The sequence below is a fragment of the Trichomonas vaginalis genome (genome assembly GCF_026262505.1).
Source record: "Trichomonas vaginalis G3 chromosome Unknown ctg_44, whole genome shotgun sequence".
NCBI lineage: Eukaryota > Parabasalia > Trichomonadida > Trichomonadidae > Trichomonas > Trichomonas vaginalis.
Genome location: NW_026529132.1, coordinates 90,932 through 109,354, shown reverse-complemented (window position 1 = coordinate 109,354; position 18,423 = coordinate 90,932). Strand labels below are relative to the sequence as shown.

At 33.1% G+C, this 18,423-nt stretch overlaps 5 protein-coding genes and 3 pseudogenes across 8 annotated transcripts, besides 1 other annotated feature; 4 read left to right on the top strand and 4 right to left on the bottom strand.

The window, feature by feature from the left end:
* Window positions 1-242: 242 nt before the first annotated feature.
* TVAGG3_1065950 (uncharacterized protein) lies at window positions 243-650 on the top strand (the record flags this gene model as incomplete). The annotated part of the gene is made up of 1 exon (XM_051256196.1): window positions 243-650. The coding sequence occupies one exon, from the start codon at window positions 243-245 to the stop codon at window positions 648-650; it is 408 nt and encodes a 135-aa protein (XP_051076617.1).
* A 470-nt stretch (window positions 651-1,120) lies between these two features.
* TVAGG3_1065940 lies at window positions 1,121-1,928 on the bottom strand (annotated as a pseudogene). The gene has a single exon. A coding segment is annotated over exon 1 (808 nt).
* An 18-nt stretch (window positions 1,929-1,946) lies between these two features.
* TVAGG3_1065930 (uncharacterized protein) lies at window positions 1,947-2,795 on the top strand (the record flags this gene model as incomplete). The annotated part of the gene is made up of 1 exon (XM_051256195.1): window positions 1,947-2,795. One exon carries the CDS (start codon window positions 1,947-1,949, stop codon window positions 2,793-2,795), a length of 849 nt encoding a protein of 282 aa, XP_051076616.1.
* A 2-nt stretch (window positions 2,796-2,797) lies between these two features.
* TVAGG3_1065920 (serine threonine-protein phosphatase family) lies at window positions 2,798-3,040 on the bottom strand (the record flags this gene model as incomplete). The annotated part of the gene is made up of 1 exon (XM_051256194.1): window positions 2,798-3,040. One exon carries the CDS (start codon window positions 3,038-3,040, stop codon window positions 2,798-2,800), a length of 243 nt encoding a protein of 80 aa, XP_051076615.1.
* Window positions 3,041-3,058: 18 nt separating this feature from the next.
* Window positions 3,059-3,421, bottom strand: TVAGG3_1065910 (uncharacterized protein; the record flags this gene model as incomplete). The annotated part of the gene is made up of 1 exon (XM_051256193.1): window positions 3,059-3,421. One exon carries the CDS (start codon window positions 3,419-3,421, stop codon window positions 3,059-3,061), a length of 363 nt encoding a protein of 120 aa, XP_051076614.1.
* A 2,267-nt stretch (window positions 3,422-5,688) lies between these two features.
* Window positions 5,689-18,423: part of a mobile genetic element that runs on past the window's edge.
* On the top strand, window positions 8,510-9,074 carry TVAGG3_1065900 (annotated as a pseudogene). Its single transcript has one exon. A coding segment is annotated over exon 1 (565 nt).
* Window positions 11,701-12,283, top strand: TVAGG3_1065890 (annotated as a pseudogene). Its single transcript has one exon. A coding segment is annotated over exon 1 (583 nt).
* On the bottom strand, window positions 13,209-13,574 carry TVAGG3_1065880 (uncharacterized protein; the record flags this gene model as incomplete). The annotated part of the gene is made up of 1 exon (XM_051256192.1): window positions 13,209-13,574. One exon carries the CDS (start codon window positions 13,572-13,574, stop codon window positions 13,209-13,211), a length of 366 nt encoding a protein of 121 aa, XP_051076613.1.

Below are 18,423 nucleotides of genomic sequence, written 5' to 3'. Positions count from 1 at the left end.
AACTATCTGCGTTCAAAAAATGTAAACCAATATTTCATTGTCGACCAAAACCATTCTGCTCTTGGTGTCATTGACAGTTGTATAAAAATCTTAAGAGACTTAAACAACCACAAGGTGGTGAAGCAAATGAAATGTCATATGACGACAAATATAGACACTTCTCCATGGCAAAGATGAGACAAGTTTTAAATATTTACAATAGCCGTAAACAAAAAGGTTTGGGAAACCACTCCCCCGAAGAAATGAAAAACAACCCCGACTTAGAGAAAGACTATATATTTAATAGTTTAGTCAAAAGAGACAAACAAGAAAGAATGCCAGGCTTCAAACTTAAGAAAGGTGACAAAGTAAAAATAGAAATACCTAAACGCGACCCATATGAAAATACTATTGACTATGACAACAATGGGAACTCGACAGGTACTCACGTTCGTGTTCGTAAAAATAGAAGAAAGTATACAAGAGAATATTATGAAGTTTTAGGCAAACATGGCAAAATGTACACACTGCAAGCAGAAGATAAAACTACTATTGTCAGACCTCGTTTCAAACTTGTCAAAGTTCAAGGTGGTATACTTTCAAAGACAGTTCCTAACAAATATAAGACAACTCCTGACGAATATGCTAAAGAAGTTGAAAATGACGACTAAGCAATTCTATACCATGCGTAAACTGTCATGTAAGGTGGCATGTAGTCTTTACTTTGTCCCGTTGTTTGTGTATATCCTGAAACGCGATGTGTATGGTTTCCTCTCCCTGAGTGTCACTCCAGTAACAATTTATAGCAAACTGAACGTCGTCTTTAACATCATATCCTTTACCTTTTTCATTCTGCCAATCCCAAAATTTATGCTTATGCCAACCTGCTTGAGATGTACTTAAATCTATGTAGTGACTTGTGCAGGTAAATTTTCACCTGAAATCGTTTTACTTCCACCTGTTTCCTTTGAAGAGTTTGCACAATACAAAAACCTGTCGACTATTTGAGTCCAAGTTCCAAAACCAAGTACTACTTCTGGTCTGGTAGAGTTCATTGACGTATAAATAGAACCTATAGGATATAATGTTTGAAGTATTTCTGTCTTTAACGTTTGAAGCTCTGTTTTGTCAGCTTTTTTATCTAACTCATCGTTAACATATGTTTTGTCAGCTTTTTTATCTAACTCATCGTTAACATATGTTTTGTCAGCTTTCTTATCATATAAATCTTGAGCAGTGAATTTAACATTGTTTTCATCCTCCATGACATAGACATTTCTACATCTAGTGTATTTCATCGTCGTTATGTCTTCATCCGATGTTAAACCTTGTGGAAAGTTAGGAGGTTTCCAATTTAATACATCCCCACCAGTTCCATCAGGTTCTTCAACCGTTCCTGCAATATTTTCTATACCAACAGTTGCGAAGAAATCGTGTGTATGTCCAACGTCACTTTTCTTGTTTAAGGTTTCTTGTAAGTTTGTAATATTTGCAATGGTATGTGTATGAGTCTTTTTAGAATATTCGTTTTCAGCTCTTGTCACTTCACTTGACATTTTATTGTCAACATATGTTTTGTCTGCTAGTTCAGGATGAGTATGTTCTTTCGTTGCATATGTTGCATCTGCTCTGTCATGTTCTTCTTGAACTTTTTCAATGACATACTCTTTGTCAGCTTTGTTGTCAACATCTGCTTTCAAAAGAAGTTCTTTTATAGGTTTCTCGTTTAAAGTTCCTTTTGTTGGATTTATACAAACAGTATGGTTCTTACTGTCTTGAAACAGAAACTCGTCTGTTAAAGGGTTTAATGTCAGTTTTAAGTTTCCTTCTTTCAATGACTCAGATATCTTAGAATAGTTTGAAAAGTTTGTTGTGTTCTTATTTAGAGCTTGCACAATGAGTTGTCGGTTGTGTTGTATTTCTCTCATAGACGCTGTTTCTTTCGACATTTTTATTCTAGATAAAATATGCTTTCAATAGAAAAAGAAAATTCAAGAGTTGCTACAACTAAACCATTAGATGAACTTTTTACTAATGTCGGTCAAAAGTTTGAGACAGAGACCGTAAAGCATGAAGGCTATCGTTTTGACTACCCATTGAGATGGTTAAGAGACCCATCCGTCACAAAAGCTGTTGGCTTTCGTAGAATGAAGTTCATTTCAGAAGCCATACATGGTTTCCCATTTACGGTCGCTTTTGAAGTTCGATACTATAACAAAGAAAAACGTACGTATGAGAAATTTGAACAGGGAAAACTTTTACAAGTGAATTTGCTTGTAAACTTAGAAACAACTCTTCAAGCTTTTCAAGAAAAAATAAACGATATCTATCTCGAATATGCAAAACAGTACAACGTTGACGAAGGAGAGTACCATCTCGATATTGTTTATGACAGGAAAAATGCAACTGTTAAAATCAATAGAATAGAAGACCTTGGAGAAGACGTTTATATTTCTACAAAATATAACAACTTGGCATGGTATAGATTTTTGAGGATGTTAAATCAGCCTGCAGAATATCCAGTACACCCGAACTTTTATGAAGTCGAAAACCCTAATGGAACATATGAAAATGTTTTCGACTCAGATGCTATTATAGTTCATGCTTCATTTTCTGGTGCACAAAACTCTTTTTTATGCTTGGCAAATGACTTTTACGAAAAACCTACAAAGCTATACGAACCACCAAGTGGAAGTATTTCAGACTTTCAAGTATGGTTTACTACAGATGGAAGAAAGAGAATAATTCCATTATACCACGCGTTTTACTTAGAACTTAGTTTCATATACAACTACTATCGAACGGTAAAAATATAATTTTAATACGGTTGAGGTGTTGGATTTGGTTGCCAACTAGACTGTGGTGCAGGTTCAGGCTGTTGTATAACAGGAGCTTGTTCTTCTGGTTCAGGGTCTTTAGGTATAATACCAACGAACTGACCTACTCTTTTACCAATATTTTTGACACCGTTCCAAATTCCTCTTCCGACAGATTTTATTCCATTCCATATACCTCTTCCAACATTTCGAAAGAAGTTTCCTATTCTTCCAAAGAAACCCATTTTACTATATGTAAAAATCTAATGTCCGCCTAGTCTCTTACGTTTCCTTCTGAGTTCCATAGCATTCTTTAACTGGAGCTCATACATTCTATTTCTCCTCTGGTAGAAAACATACTCTGGGTCAACTCCTGTGTTCGCGTCATCTGCATAGAGTTGTTTATATCCCACTTCAGGGTTTGTATAAAACTCTTTCCATCTCATATTTGCATACCATGGTGGCAAACCTAACGCAGCGTCATTTGACATGGTAGTTTGCATTTGTACATCTGTTGGCACTTGACCATAGTTTGCCATTGCAGTTTGTATTCTAACTTCATTTGGAATATTCTCTGGGTTTGGTTGTCCAGGTTGCTGTGCATTCGCTAAGTTCTGTGCGTCCATTTTAATATTAGATAAATAACTCTTACGAGTACATATACTGAACATTTGCAGGCATTGGTTCATCTTCATATTCTCTATATCTTTCTGCCACGTCAAATAAGTAAATGACACAATGGAAAAAACCTAAAACAAGTAGTCCTATTTCAAACCACATTTACTTACTAGTAAAATTTCTTTGTTATGACACTTTCTCCAGTTTATAGGACCTCTCTCATATTCTATCTTATCGTATCTAAATCATAGTCATGTATGTCCTCTAACCATCTCATAACGGTTTCCAACCACTTTTATCGGATGTAAAGTAAAAGCATGGATGGTTATGTAAAACGTCTAAAGTTTCTAAAGAGTCTCTCAAAGTCCAGTCTACTTGGTATTGAAAATCCCATGTGTTATAGAACGGCGGGTCCACTATAAAGAAAACATTTTCCTTGTCTTTATATTTTTCATACAAATCTGTCCAATGACATCTCACAAACTCTATACCTCAATATATTTTTCTATGTTCTCTTTGAAAACATTTGTATAGTTAAGATATAAAACTTTTGACATAAGTGTTTCAATGTCATGAACTCTTATAGCACCACTATATAATAGTCTAGCAGATATACTATCCCAGTCAATATACTCTGCCTTTTTCAAAACCTCTCTGACAGTATTTTTCTTATCTAATGGTATACGTTCCATCTTACCTATAGGTATCTTTTCTTTTAACTCTTTCAATATTTTGTTTGTGTCTGGTATATGTTTGAGACGGTTCATATAGTTGTCGAAGTCATTGCATATAATCTTTGAGTCAGGAAATATTGTATGGCACAAATGAGATATATAGAAACTTCCACCGAACAAATCTACAAATGTTAGACCATTCGGTAGTTTCTTAAGTTCTCTCAATAGAATATCTTTACATCTACTCTTATTTCCAAAGAAGGGTAACGGTGGTTTTGTAAAATTCATTTTATATACAATAAAAATGTTTTTTCCCTGAAAAGTGACAGAAAAGTGACAAAACATGAAAACATATATATTTTGTGAAAAGCTCCTGGAAGACCCGTATATAAGAACTTCATTATATCAATCATCCTCAGGGCTAGAAGGCACGAAGTGCCTGGAAGCCCCACTACCTTTTTTTTTTTTTTTTTTTTTTTTTTTTTTTTTTTTTTTTTTTTTTTTTTTTTTTTTTTTTTTTTTGCAGTAATGCCAAAATATTGTACACATACATTTTTGCATTAATATTTCTGACAAATAACCTATATCGAATTCCGGAATACCTCAATACAGCAATACAATTATAAATATTCATCTAAATTATTGTGTTCTATCTATGTAAATATATAATTGCATTATGAAGTTTAAAAATAAAGAAAATTTCTCAAAAATAAATAAAATTACAGTAACATTATTTTAAATATGAGTTCAATACATTTTTATGATTCTACCATAAGAATAAAAACGTTTATTGGAAAATTATGAAGTTGATTTAACATTATATTCTTACAAGTCTTTAAATCATGTGGAGGATAAATGTATGTTATATTTTCTTTTTGGAAAGTAGTTTCCGAAAAATTCGTTCCTAAAAATTTAATTTTTTCTTGTCTTGGATGACGGAAAACCGTAATGTTTTTGATACTATTGCATTTTAGAAAAGCAGCGGATTCAAAATAGACAACAGATTCTGGAATAACTAAGAAATTTAAATTTTTTGTATCGGTAAAACATGAAAATAAGCATCTGATAACTGTATTAGGGATTGTGTAAAACTGTTCAGCTTTGGAAGCTGGATAATGAACTAACTTATCTTTGTTTTTAGTGAATAAGACTCCATCCTCTGAGCAAAAGTAGGGATTCTTGATATCAACATCAAAGGCTTTTAAAGTTGTCAAACTATCAAATGAGTTTGCTGGGAATAATGTCTTAACTTTTTTTGGTAAAAAGATGTATTCGATTTTTGTGAGGTAGAAAGGTTCTTCACCAAGTTCTAATATTGATTCTGCGAGTGTGATATTGATGAGATTAATAAATTTGGAAAAGCAATGTCTTGGAACGTATTCAAAACCCTCTCCAATAGTAATATTGACATAATTTGCATAATCTTTAAGAGAATCCGGAATAGAAACAGTTTTATTTGATCCGAATTCAATATATAAACTACTCGTAATTAATCAATGCTATTGCAACAAAAAATAATGAAAGGTGACAAATAAGTTGTTCATCCTGAAGGCGATGAGAAAAGACATGATTGGATTTAATTACAAAGCAAACCTTAAAAAAAAAAAAAAAAAAAAAAAAAAAAAAAAAAAGGTAGTGGGGCTTCCAGGGGCTGCGCCCCTTCTAGCCCTGAAGATGTTTAGTATAATGAAGTTTTTATATACGGGTCTTCCAGGAGCTTTTCACAAATTATATATGTTTTCATGTTTTGTCAAGACTTCTTCGTAAAATCAGACAAAAATAATGTTTAGGGTAGAAGGTTAGATATAACCTCTTTTCTAACCTCTTTTCTACCCTCTTGAATTTTCAAGACTTCTTCGTACATGTTTTGTCACTTTTCTGTCACTTTTCAGGAAAAAACATTTTTATTATTATATATAAATGAATTTTACAAAACCACCGTTACCGTTCTTTGGAAATAAGAGTAAATGTAAAGATATTATATTGAGAGAACTTAAGAAACTACCGAATGGTCTAACATTTGTAGATTTGTTCGGTGGAAGTTTCTATATATCCCATTTATGTCATACAATATTCCCAGACTCAAAGATTATATGCAATGACTTCGACAACTATATGAACCGTCTCAAACATATACCAGACACAAACAAAATATTGAGTGAGTTGAAAGAAAAGATACCTATAGGTAAGATGGAACGTATACCATTAGATAAGAAAAATATTGTGAGAGAGGTTTTGAAAAAAGCAGAATATATAGACTGGAATAGTATATCTGCTAGACTATTATATAGTGGTGCTATAAGAGTTCATGACATTGAAACACTTATGTCAAAAGTTTTATATCTTAACTATACAAATGTTTTCAAAGAGAACATAGAAAAATATATTGAGGGTATAGAGTTTGTGAGATGTCATTGGACAGAGTTGTATGAAAAATATAAAGACAAGGAAAATGTTTTCTTTATAGTGGACCCACCGTTCTATAACACATGGGATTTTCAATACCAAGTAGACTGGACTTTGAGAGACTCTTTAGAAACTTTAGACGTTTTACATAACCATCCATGCTTTTACTTTACATCCGATAAAAGTGGTTTGGAAACCGTTATGAGATGGTTAGAGGACATACATGACTATGAGTTTATATATGACAAGATAGAATATGAGAGAGGTCCCATAAACTGGAGAAAGTGTCATAACAAAGAAATTTTATTGGTAACTAAATGTGGTTTGAAATAGGACTACTTGTTTTAGGTTTTTTCCATTGTGTCATTTATTTATTTGACGTGGCAGAAAGATATAGAGAATATGAAGATGAACCAATGCCTGCAAATGTTCAGTATATGTACTCGTAAGAGATATTTTTATCTAATATTAAATGGACGCACAGAACTTAGCGAATGCACAGCAACCTGGACAACCAAACCCAGAGAATATTCCAAATGAAGTTAGAATACAAACTGCAATGGCAAACTATGGTCAAGTGCCAACAGATGTACAAATGCAAACTGCCATGTCAAATGACGCTGCGTTAGGTTTGCCACCATGGTATGCAAATATGAGATGGAAAGAGTTTTATACAAACCCTGAAGTGGGATATAACAACTTTATGCAGATGACGCGAACACAGGAGTTGACCCAGAATATGTTTTCTACCAGAGGAGAAACAGAATGTATGAGCTCCAGTTAAAGAATGCTATGGAACTCAACAGGAAACGTAAGAGACTAGGCGGACATTAGATTTTTACATATAGTAAAATGGGTTTCTTCAGTAGTATTGGAAACTTCTTTCGAAATGTTGGAAGAGGTATATGGAATGGAATAAAAACCGTAGGAAGAGGAGTATGGAACGGTGTCAAAAATATTGGTAAAAGAGTAGGTCAGTTCGTTGGTATTATACCTAAAGACCCTGAACCAGAAGAACAAGCTCCTGTTATACAACAGCCTGAACCTGCACCACAGTCTAGTTGGCAACCAAATCCAACACCTCAACCGTATTAAAATTATATTTTTACCGTTCGATAGTAGTTGTATATGAAACTAAGTTCTAAGTAAAACACATGGTATAATGGAATTATTCTTTTTCTTCCATCTGTAGTAAACCATACTTGAAAGTCTGAAATACTTCCACTTGGTGGTTCGTATAACTTTGTAGGTTTTTCGTAAAAGTCATTTGCCAAGCATAAGAAAGAGTTTTGGGCGCAGAAAATGAAGCATGAACAATAATAGCAGCTGGGTCGAAAACATCTTTAAATAAATATGGTTCATCTCTTGCATATCGACTGTAAATATTTGCTAAAGGAAGTTCGACTTTCTGATTTAACATTCTTTGCAAATAATACCATGACATTGCAGTGAATTCTGTATATATTTGTTCGTCTTTCTTTGGATTGTCTTCGTAGATTTGAAATGACACTTGTGAATTTTGTTTGTCATATACAATTCTCACATAAAGTGTGCTCTCGGTATTTGCATATTCATCAGCATATTTTGCATAACATGAATTTATTTTATCTTCTATATTTTTTAACGCAGTCTGTAAGAGAAGATGAAAGGTCAACTTGTATTAGCTCAATTTCTTCCCACATTTTTCGTTTCCCTTCAGATATATAATCTATATGAAACCTTACAATAAATGGAAAACTTTATCTTCTACAGACACAAACTTCATTCTACGAAAGCCAATAGCTTTTGTGACAGATGGGTCTCTTAACCATCTTAACGGGTAGTCAAAACGATAGCCTTCATGCTTTACGGTCTCTGTCTCAAACTTTGACCGACATTAGTAAAAAGTTCATCTAATGGTTTAGTTGTAGCAACTCTTGAATTTTCTTTTTCTATTGGAAGCATATTTTATCTAGAATAAAAATGTCGAAAGAAACAGCGTCTATGAGAGAAATACAACACAACCGACAACTCATTTTGCAAGCTCTAAATAAGAACACAACAAACTTTTCAAACTATTCTAAGATATCTGAGTCATTGAAAGAAGGAAACTTAAAACTGACATTAAACCCATTGACAGATGAGTTTCTGTTTCAAGACAATAAGAACCATACTGTTTGTATAAATCCAACAAAAGGAACTTTAAACGAGAAACCTATAGATGAACTTCTTTTGAAAGCAGATGTTGGCAACAAAGCTGACAAAGAGTATGTCATTGAAAAAGTTCAAGAAGAACATGACAGAGCAGATGCAACATATGCAACGAAAGCAGATGTTGACAACAAAGCTGACAAAGAGTATGTCATTGAAAAAGTTCAAGAAGAACATGACAGAGCAGATGCAACATATGCAACGAAAGCAGATGTTGACAACAAAGCTGACAAAACATATGTTGACAATAAAATGTCAAGTGAAGTGACAAGAGCTGAAAACGAATATTCTAAAAAGACTCATACACATACCATTGCAAATATTGCAAACTTACAAGAAACCTTAAACAGGAAAAGTGACGTTGGACATACACATACATCTTCTGAAATAACAGACTTAAACGTTAGCCTTGAAAAGAAAGCAGATAAAACATATGTCAATGAAATATACCAAAGTTTAGTTGGAACAAAAAATATTGAAACTATTGTTGGTGACTTTTCTGTCAATGAAGAAAATAAATATTTTAGATGGCAGTTGGTACAGTCCTTAGAAAATGGTACACGGTATAAACTCATTCCGAAAAATAACAATGAAATGTATGTAAGCTATAAAAAGAACGATGGTACACAAGTTAAAGTTCCATTAGACAACAACTGTTACTTAAACATATATGGAGACGAACAAAGAAATATTTAAGAGTTTATGAAATGGCAGATATGACATTGCCTGACCCAGCTCCAGCACCATACTATTATGACTATGGAGATGACGAAAGAACACCACATGTAGATGAACAAAAGCTAACATTATATTTAGATTTTTTATAGATATAAAAGATATAATGCAATAGAAAAAACGAGAATAGTATACTATTATACAGATGACAGAAATAAATATTATAGTCAAGACTTTACCTACCCTGAAAACATAAGATTATATTATAAAAAATATTCTGACATGAACCAGAAGAAACCTGAAATAGTTGCACTATATTTTAAGTTCAAAAGAGACAATCCTATAATATCTCATATGTTTTGATTTAATGAACCCAGTAGGTTCTATTTATACATCTATGGAAGCAAGAGGTCCTCAAGTAATGTTTGGTGTTGGTGCATGGGAACAAATAGTCGACAGGTTTTTGTATTGTGCAAACTCTTCAAAGGAAACAGGAGGAAGTAAAACGATTTCAGGTGAAAATTTACCTGCACATAGTCACTACATAGATTTAAGTACATCTCAAGCAGGTTGGCATAAGCATAGATATTGGGATTGGTCAGGATGACAAAAGGTAAAGGATATGATGTTAAAGACGACGTTAAGTTTGCTATAAATTGTTACTGGGATGACACGCAGGGAGAAGGAAACCATACACATTTCGTTTCAGGATATACGCAAACAACGGGACAGAGTAAAGACTACATGCCACCTTACATGACATTTACGCATGGTATAGAATTGCTTAGTCGTCATTTTCAACTTCTTTAGCATATTCGTCAGGAGTTGTCTTATATTTGTTAGGAACTGTCTTTGAAAGTATACCACCTTGAACTTTGACAAGTTTGAAACGAGGTCTGACAATAGTAGTTTTATCTTCTGCTTGCAGTGTGTACATTTTGCCATGTTGCCTAAAACTTCATATATTTCTCTTGTATACTTTCTTCTATTTTTACGAACACGAATGCGAGTACCTGTCGAGTTCCCATTGTTGTCATAGTCAATGTATTTTCATATGGGTCGCGTTTAGGTATTTCTATTTTTACTTTGTCACCTTTCTTAAGTTTGAAGCCTGGCATTCTTTCTTGTTTGTCTCTTTTGACTAAACTATTAAATATATAGTCTTTCTCTAAGTCGGGGTTGTTTTTCATTTCTTCGGGAGTGGTTTCCTAAACTTTTTGTTTACGGCTATTGTAAATATTTAAAATTGTCTCATCTTTGCCATGGAGAAGTGTCTATACTTGTCGTCATATGACATTTCATTTGCTTCACCACCTTGTGGTTGGTTTAAGTCTCTTAAGATTTTTATACAACTGTCAATGACACCAAGAGCAGAATGGTTTTTGGTCGACAATGAAATATTGGTTTACATTTTTGAACGCAGATAGTTTTTAATATCGTCTGATTGAAAGAACTTTCACAGTCAGATGTCAGTTTTGTTGGATGTATTTGTCAACGAATATTGTCAAAGCAGTTTTCACATCTAAAATATTTTTGGACTGTAATGGTATGGCTTCACAGTATCTTGTGTTTTGACCGACAAATATTAGCCAGTATGGAGGTCCATCTTCTCTATACCTCGGAATGTTTTCCAAGATATCCATAAACAAGCATTTGGTGTTGAACTAAAGATTTTTACCATGAGTGCTTTCTTTGTCGCTTTAGAAACATAGGGGTCCTTGTTTGGATTCGTCATTTTTACCCTATAAGAAATGGGTTTATTTGGCGCATTAGCAGGAGTTGCATCCAGATTTTTGCCCGCAGTTGGAACAATAGCCAGAGTGTATTTGGAGTTGGAAGAAAGATTTTGAGTACATTAGGTATACTTAAAGAGAAAGCACAACACTATTATACAAACTGTACAGAAAGGTTGGGAGGTAGCACGAAGATGCAACAAATCTTATTCCAAATCCTGAACAAGAGGAAAAGTTCAAGGATGGATGGACAATGTAGGAAGAGAAGCAGGAACTATTATAACAAAGCAAATGACTACTATAACAAGCAGGACACTATATGGACCAAGGTGAAAGATTCTTTAACAGAGGATATAACCATGCACAACAGTGGGTAAACAATAACCAACCTCAACCGCCTCAAACGTGGGGAATGTAAAGTTTTTTACTGAGATGAAATGAACAATACAGCATTGAGACAAATGGGAAGATGGATTTGTCGACTTCCAGCAGTTACACAACCACGTGTTTGTCAAGTTCTTCCTATACCTCAGGAAGTTTTAGACCGACTTAAAAACCTAAAACAACCAGTTGAAAACAAACCAAACTAAAATTTTTTACTGAGATGAAATGACGAAGAAGTTGAAACGGTAGATTTGACACCACAAACAAAAAGTTCAGAACCATTGTCAAAACCTGTCAAAGAACTTACAGATGAAGAGAAAATTCAATAATAGAAAGTGCCAGGTCTGGAAATACAAACCCTAACTATAAAGTCATTTTCATAGAAATGGAACGGCTAGTATCTCAAAAAAGAAACAGACTCTCACAAATAAAAATATTGAAGTCTGAAGGAGCTTTCGAGACAACAGATGGAAAAGTTTACTTCACTGACAAACAGTTCATTATAGAACATCTCATTGACTTAGAGTCGAAATATTCTAAACTTTACAACAAACACAAAAAGTTGAAAGGAAAACAAAAACAAATGGCATATGATATTTATGAAGATGTTGACGACACAACCATACCTGCAAGTGAGGTAAAGTCAGAGGAACCGAAAAGTGACGAAAAACCGATAGAAGAAGAGAAACCAAAAACTGAAGATAAACCAAAACCAAAGTTTAGTTTCCAAACTAAACCAAGTCAACCTTCATTAGCTGGTATGGGTTGGCGTCAAAGACTTATGGTAGCTGGTGGTTATGTTAAGTAAAGGAAAAAACATTTTTCAAAAAAATATTTTTTTTATTTTATTTGAAATGTACGCTGGGTTTGTTGGAGAAGACCGTTGGGAAACTTGTTTGTTAGATGAGAAATATGAAATTCACTGTTCTGAGCCTTTTGAAGTCAGAAACAAAAAGACAAAAAGAGTTTTAAGCGAATGGGAGCGAAATAACGGATATGCTGTTATGAAGATGGGTGGAAAACACTATTTTAAACATATTGTCATTGCAACTCATTTTATACCGAACCCTAACAATTTACCTCTTGTAGACCATATAAACCGTATAAGAAACGACAATAGACTTGAAAACTTACGTTGGGTCACTCGTTCTGAAAACAATAAGAACAAGGGTAGATTTAGAGATATTGTATTCGAATTTGTCGACGAACTAGAAGATGAAGCAATTGAAATTACAGACTATGGCAAGCATACGTTTGAGTTTTACTACTACAGCGAAGAACAAGACTCTTTCTACTTTTATACCGGCGTAAACTATAGGAAATTACAAGTATATTTTACTAAGACGGGCTATGCTCATGTAAACGCTAGAGATACAGATGGAAAATACGTTCAAATACTTCTTAACAAATTCAAGAAGCTATATGGCATACCATTTTAAAACAGTATATTTTTACATATATTAAATGCTTCAGGTTGAAAAACAAAGAACAAATGTAGTAGATACAAAACCGTTTGACTATATCTTTACAAACGCTGGTAGGACTATATCAGATGAAGAAATTTTATCTCGAATTGTCTTTCATATACAACTACGGAAAAGTGCTGAAAAAGCACTGAAAAATATATTTTAGGGTAGAAGGGTATATCTACCCCGTTTTCTACCCTCATTTCTACCCGTTGAATTTTCATGAATTTCCTTAAGACAGCAAAAAAGTTAGTTAAAATGAGATGTTTACTGAACTGGTTGGATGTCGCCTTCACAGGTTATGTAGAACGGCTGACCAGAGAAGTGGAACAGTGCTCTGAGAATTTGTATAATTCGTGGAATTGGACTCTCTCTGTTTGGAAGTTGTATCCATGGGCGCTTTGCAAAGAACTTGAGAAGAGCTTCTTTCTTCATCTCCTTTATGTCGTCTACAGGAGTGTTTTCTGGTATTTGAATTGGAATTCCAGTCGAAATCTCGATTTTCAGCGCACCTCTTCCAGACAACCAGACGCCGAGGGACTTGTTGGCTTTGTCCTTGCCCAAATACTGCTTAACAACTTCATTTATCTCTATAAGGTAAATTGCCTCATCTAATGGCTCGATGCTGTCCATTGTTCTGTTTCAGAACTAGTCTTGTTCTGTTTCAGAACTAGTCTTGTACTTTTTCAGAACTAGTCTTGTACTTTTTCAGAACTAGTCTTGTACTTTTTCAGAACTAGTCTTGTACTTTTTCAGAACAAATTTCCCGTAAAAGCTCTCAATTTGTGAGAAAAATTTTCTGTTTCAGAACAATATTTGTACTGTTTCAGAACAATATTTGTACTGTTTCAGAACAATATTTGTACTGTTTCAGAACAATATTTGTACTGTTTCAGAACAATATTTGTACTGTTTCAGAACAATATTTGTACTGTTTCAGAACAATATTTGTACTGTTTCAGAACAATATTTGTACTGCTTCAGAACAAATTTCCCGTAAAAGCTCTCAATTTGAGAGAAAAATTTTCTGTTTCAGAACAATATTTGTACTGTTTCAGAACAATATTTGTACTGTTTCAGAACAATATTTGTACTGTTTCAGAACAATATTTGTACTGTTTCAGAACAATATTTGTACTGTTTCAGAACAATATTTGTACTGTTTCAGAACAATATTTGTACTTTTTCAGAACTAGTCTTGTACTTTTTCAGAACTAGTCTTGTACTTTTTCAGAACTAGTCTTGTACTTTTTCAGAACAAATTTCCCGTAAAAGCTCTCAATTTGTGAGAAAAATTTTCTGTTTCAGAACAATATTTGTACTGTTTCAGAACAATATTTGTACTGCTTCAGAACAAATTTCCCGTAAAAGCTCTCAATTTGAGAGAAAAATTTTCTGTTTCAGAACAATATTTGTACTGTTTCAGAACAATATTTGTACTGTTTCAGAACAATATTTGTACTGTTTCAGAACAATATTTGTACTGTTTCAGAACAATATTTGTACTGTTTCAGAACAATATTTGTACTGTTTCAGAACAATATTTGTACTTTTTCAGAACAATATTTGTACTGTTTCAGAACAATATTTGTACTGTTTCAGAACAATATTTGTACTGCTTCAGAACAAATTTCCCGTAAAAGCTCTCAATTTGAGAGAAAAATTTTCTGTTTCAGAACAATATTTGTACTGTTTCAGAACAATATTTGTACTGTTTCAGAACAATATTTGTACTGTTTCAGAACAATATTTGTACTGTTTCAGAACAATATTTGTACTGTTTCAGAACAATATTTGTACTGTTTTCAGAACAATATTTGTACTTTTTCAGAACTAGTCTTGTACTTTTTCAGAACTAGTCTTGTACTTTTTCAGAACTAGTCTTGTACTTTTTCAGAACAAATTTCCCGTAAAAGCTCTCAATTTGAGAGAAAAATTTTCTGTTTCAGAACAATATTTGTACTGTTTCAGAACAATATTTGTACTGTTTCAGAACAATATTTGTACTGTTTCAGAACAATATTTGTACTGTTTCAGAACAATATTTGTACTGTTTCAGAACAATATTTGTACTGTTTCAGAACAATATTTGTACTTTTTCAGAACTAGTCTTGTACTTTTTCAGAACTAGTCTTGTACTTTTTCAGAACAAATTTCCCGTAAAAGCTCTCAATTTGTGAGAAAAATTTTCTGTTTCAGAACAATATTTGTACTGTTTCAGAACAATATTTGTACTGTTTCAGAACAATATTTGTACTGTTTCAGAACAATATTTGTACTGTTTCAGAACAATATTTGTACTGTTTCAGAACAATATTTGTACTGTTTCAGAACAATATTTGTACTGTTTCAGAACAATATTTGTACTGTTTCAGAACAATATTTGTACTGCTTCAGAACAAATTTCCCGTAAAAGCTCTCAATTTGAGAGAAAAATTTTCTGTTTCAGAACAATATTTGTACTGTTTCAGAACAATATTTGTACTGTTTCAGAACTAGTCTTGTTCTGTTTCAGAACTAGTCTTGTACTTTTTCAGAACTAGTCTTGTACTTTTTCAGAACTAGTCTTGTACTTTTTCAGAACTAGTCTTGTACTTTTTCAGAACAAATTTCCCGTAAAAGCTCTCAATTTGAGAGAAAAATTTTCTGTTTCAGAACAATATTTGTACTGTTTCAGAACAATATTTGTACTGTTTCAGAACAATATTTGTACTGTTTCAGAACAATATTTGTACTGTTTCAGAACAAGACTTGTACTGTTTCAGAACAATGTCCGACGTACCACCAAAAAATATATTTTAGGGTAGAAGGGTATATCTACCCCGTTTTCTACCCTCTTTTCTACCCTCGTAGAAAACACACAAAACTCGTTCATTTTGTATAAAAAAAGCAACCCGCGGAAAACAGCGGGTTGGTATATTCTTCACAAAATGCTTGTTTTTGAGGTCGAGCCATTTTTGGCTCCACCGTATTTTTAAACCAAACTCGTTCATTTTGTGCTGAAATAAAATAAAGGTAGTCCCACCAAAAAATATTTTTTATTTTTATTGTAAGAACATGTTTGCAACAACAGCACCAAACTCGTTAGTCATGAACCCAACTTCAATGTTAGTAGAGATGAAAAGCTTCATTCCTTCTTCATATACTTTCGAAACAGAAATCCAGAAGATAAAGCAAGAACTTCTCCAAGGAGATTTAGACTGTAGTGCAAAAGATGAAACAAATGAACAGTATCTTTATGAAATGCAAGATATTATAGACCATTTGCCTAAACTTCCTGAAATACAACAACAAAAACTCACTATTCCAGAATTCGATGAAATTGAAGTCAGACTGACTGACTCAGTAGAAATAAAGAAGTTCATACGAAAGGTAAACTATGAGTTTCTTGGATTTCATTGCAACCACAAAGTCATTGACATATATAAATCTGAAGAATTTAAGACCTACGACAACTTTGTTTCGTTAGTTGCTGAGTGTGTCTTGCAGATAAGAGATAAAGATAGAAGAGGTAAGGTATGGAACCAACAGATAAAACCAGCAACCTTTGAGTTAAAGAAAACCATCTACGCCTTAGTCATACTAGCAGGACAAATTTCAGAATATAACGCAAAAATGAACTCACAATGTTCTAAATGTAAAGCAGCAATGAGGAAATATAACTACTCCGTCAAAGAGATAGAAAGAATGAGAAAAGACCATACTGACTTAAAGAAAGAAGTAGAGAAACCAGCAGAAGATAAAATGGACATGTTGACATTTCTGAACAAAAACTATCCAACTGCTAACGATTTCCTTCTTTCAGATGTCAAGAAAAAATATAAAGAAACCTTCGGCATAGTTAAAATTTTTGATATCCTTCGTGAAGAAATAGAAGCTACAAAAACTGTTTAAAAGTCATGAACCATCACAACATATACCATGTAAAACGCTTGTAAAACTTTATGGTAGAAATGAGGGTAGAAAACGGGGTAGATATACCCTTCTACCCTAAAATATATTTTTGCTGAATTCAGCACAAAATTCTGAGTAAAATGACATATGGAACACATACTTTTTCAGTAAGGACATATGGGGTAGAAATGAGGGTAGAAAACGGGTAGATATACCCTTCTACCCTAAAATATTTTTTGTCTGATTTACGCTCATTACGAAGAAGTCTTGACAAAACATTTACGAAGAAGTATATTTCCTGTGTTGTTGTCAAAATGTCATGTTGTCACACTTTTTCAGAGAAGTTCATTTAACCGAGTGACCTGGTCGCCTAAAATATATTTTATTGAATTCTGAGTAAAATGACCAAATTTCATGAATTTCCTTAAGATAGAAAAAAATAAAATAAAGTTAGTTTTTTTTTAAAATATTTTTTTTATTTTGTATGTAAGAACAGGAAATGACAAACACTGAGTTTGAAACAGTTAAAAAGATAGACAATAACACTAAATTGGTTAGAATTGGTGATTTAAACGTAAGATACTCAAAGAAATACAACAAATATTCTTTGTCAGACATTTTATCTCCATTTGAAAAGAGAGCAAAGGACTGGGTTAGAAATGCTTCAACTCAGAAAATTTTGACAAGAAATCCTGAGCTTATGATATCGGTAAAATTCTATGGAACTGCAGCATATCTTATAGACAAAAGTCTTATACCAATAGTTTTGTTATGGTTAGACCCAGTTGTTGGATATAACTTCATAACATATGGTTCATTCGATACGGAACGTTGCAGTGAAGGCTTACTTTACATCGTTCAGAAACCGAAGGACTTCAATACAAAAAGATATAAGATAGGAAGAACATATAATATAACTCAAAGATATGACAGTACAGTCAATAGAGTCAAGGTTGTGTTTGTTAATGATATGAGAGCTGCAGAAACAGAATACTTGAAAAGTTTGAGAAAATGTATGGTGCTCCCATAAAAGGTAAAGAAACGTTTGAAGTAGATGAGATAGATAAAGCTATAAATTATTTGACGAAGTTGCTGAAAAATACATGTAAAAATAACGTTTACCATGTAAAACGTTTATAAATATAACTGGGGTAGAAAAGAGGGTAGAAAAGAGGGTAGATATACCCATCTACCCTAAATTATATTTTTATTGAATTCAGCAACAAAAATCTGAGTAAAATGGCATAAGATTGCTTACCATGTAAAACCGAGAGAAGAGATTCCGTACGAAAACAGTGAAGCACAGCGAGTAGGGAAGAAACCCCAGTCGCCAAAACTCTATGAAAACAGTGAAATTTCTCTAGACCGACTTTTTCCCTACTCGCCAAAACTCTATGAAAATCATGAATTTCCTTAAGATAGAAAAAATAAAGTTAATTTTATTTTTTTTATTTTTTTATTTTGTATGTAAAGACAGATATGTCAACAACAGAGAACACAACAACAGTTATAAGTCCATGAAGATATAAATGAAGAATATGAGTACATACAGTTTAACAAACAGTTTACGTCTCATTCGTTCGGTCAA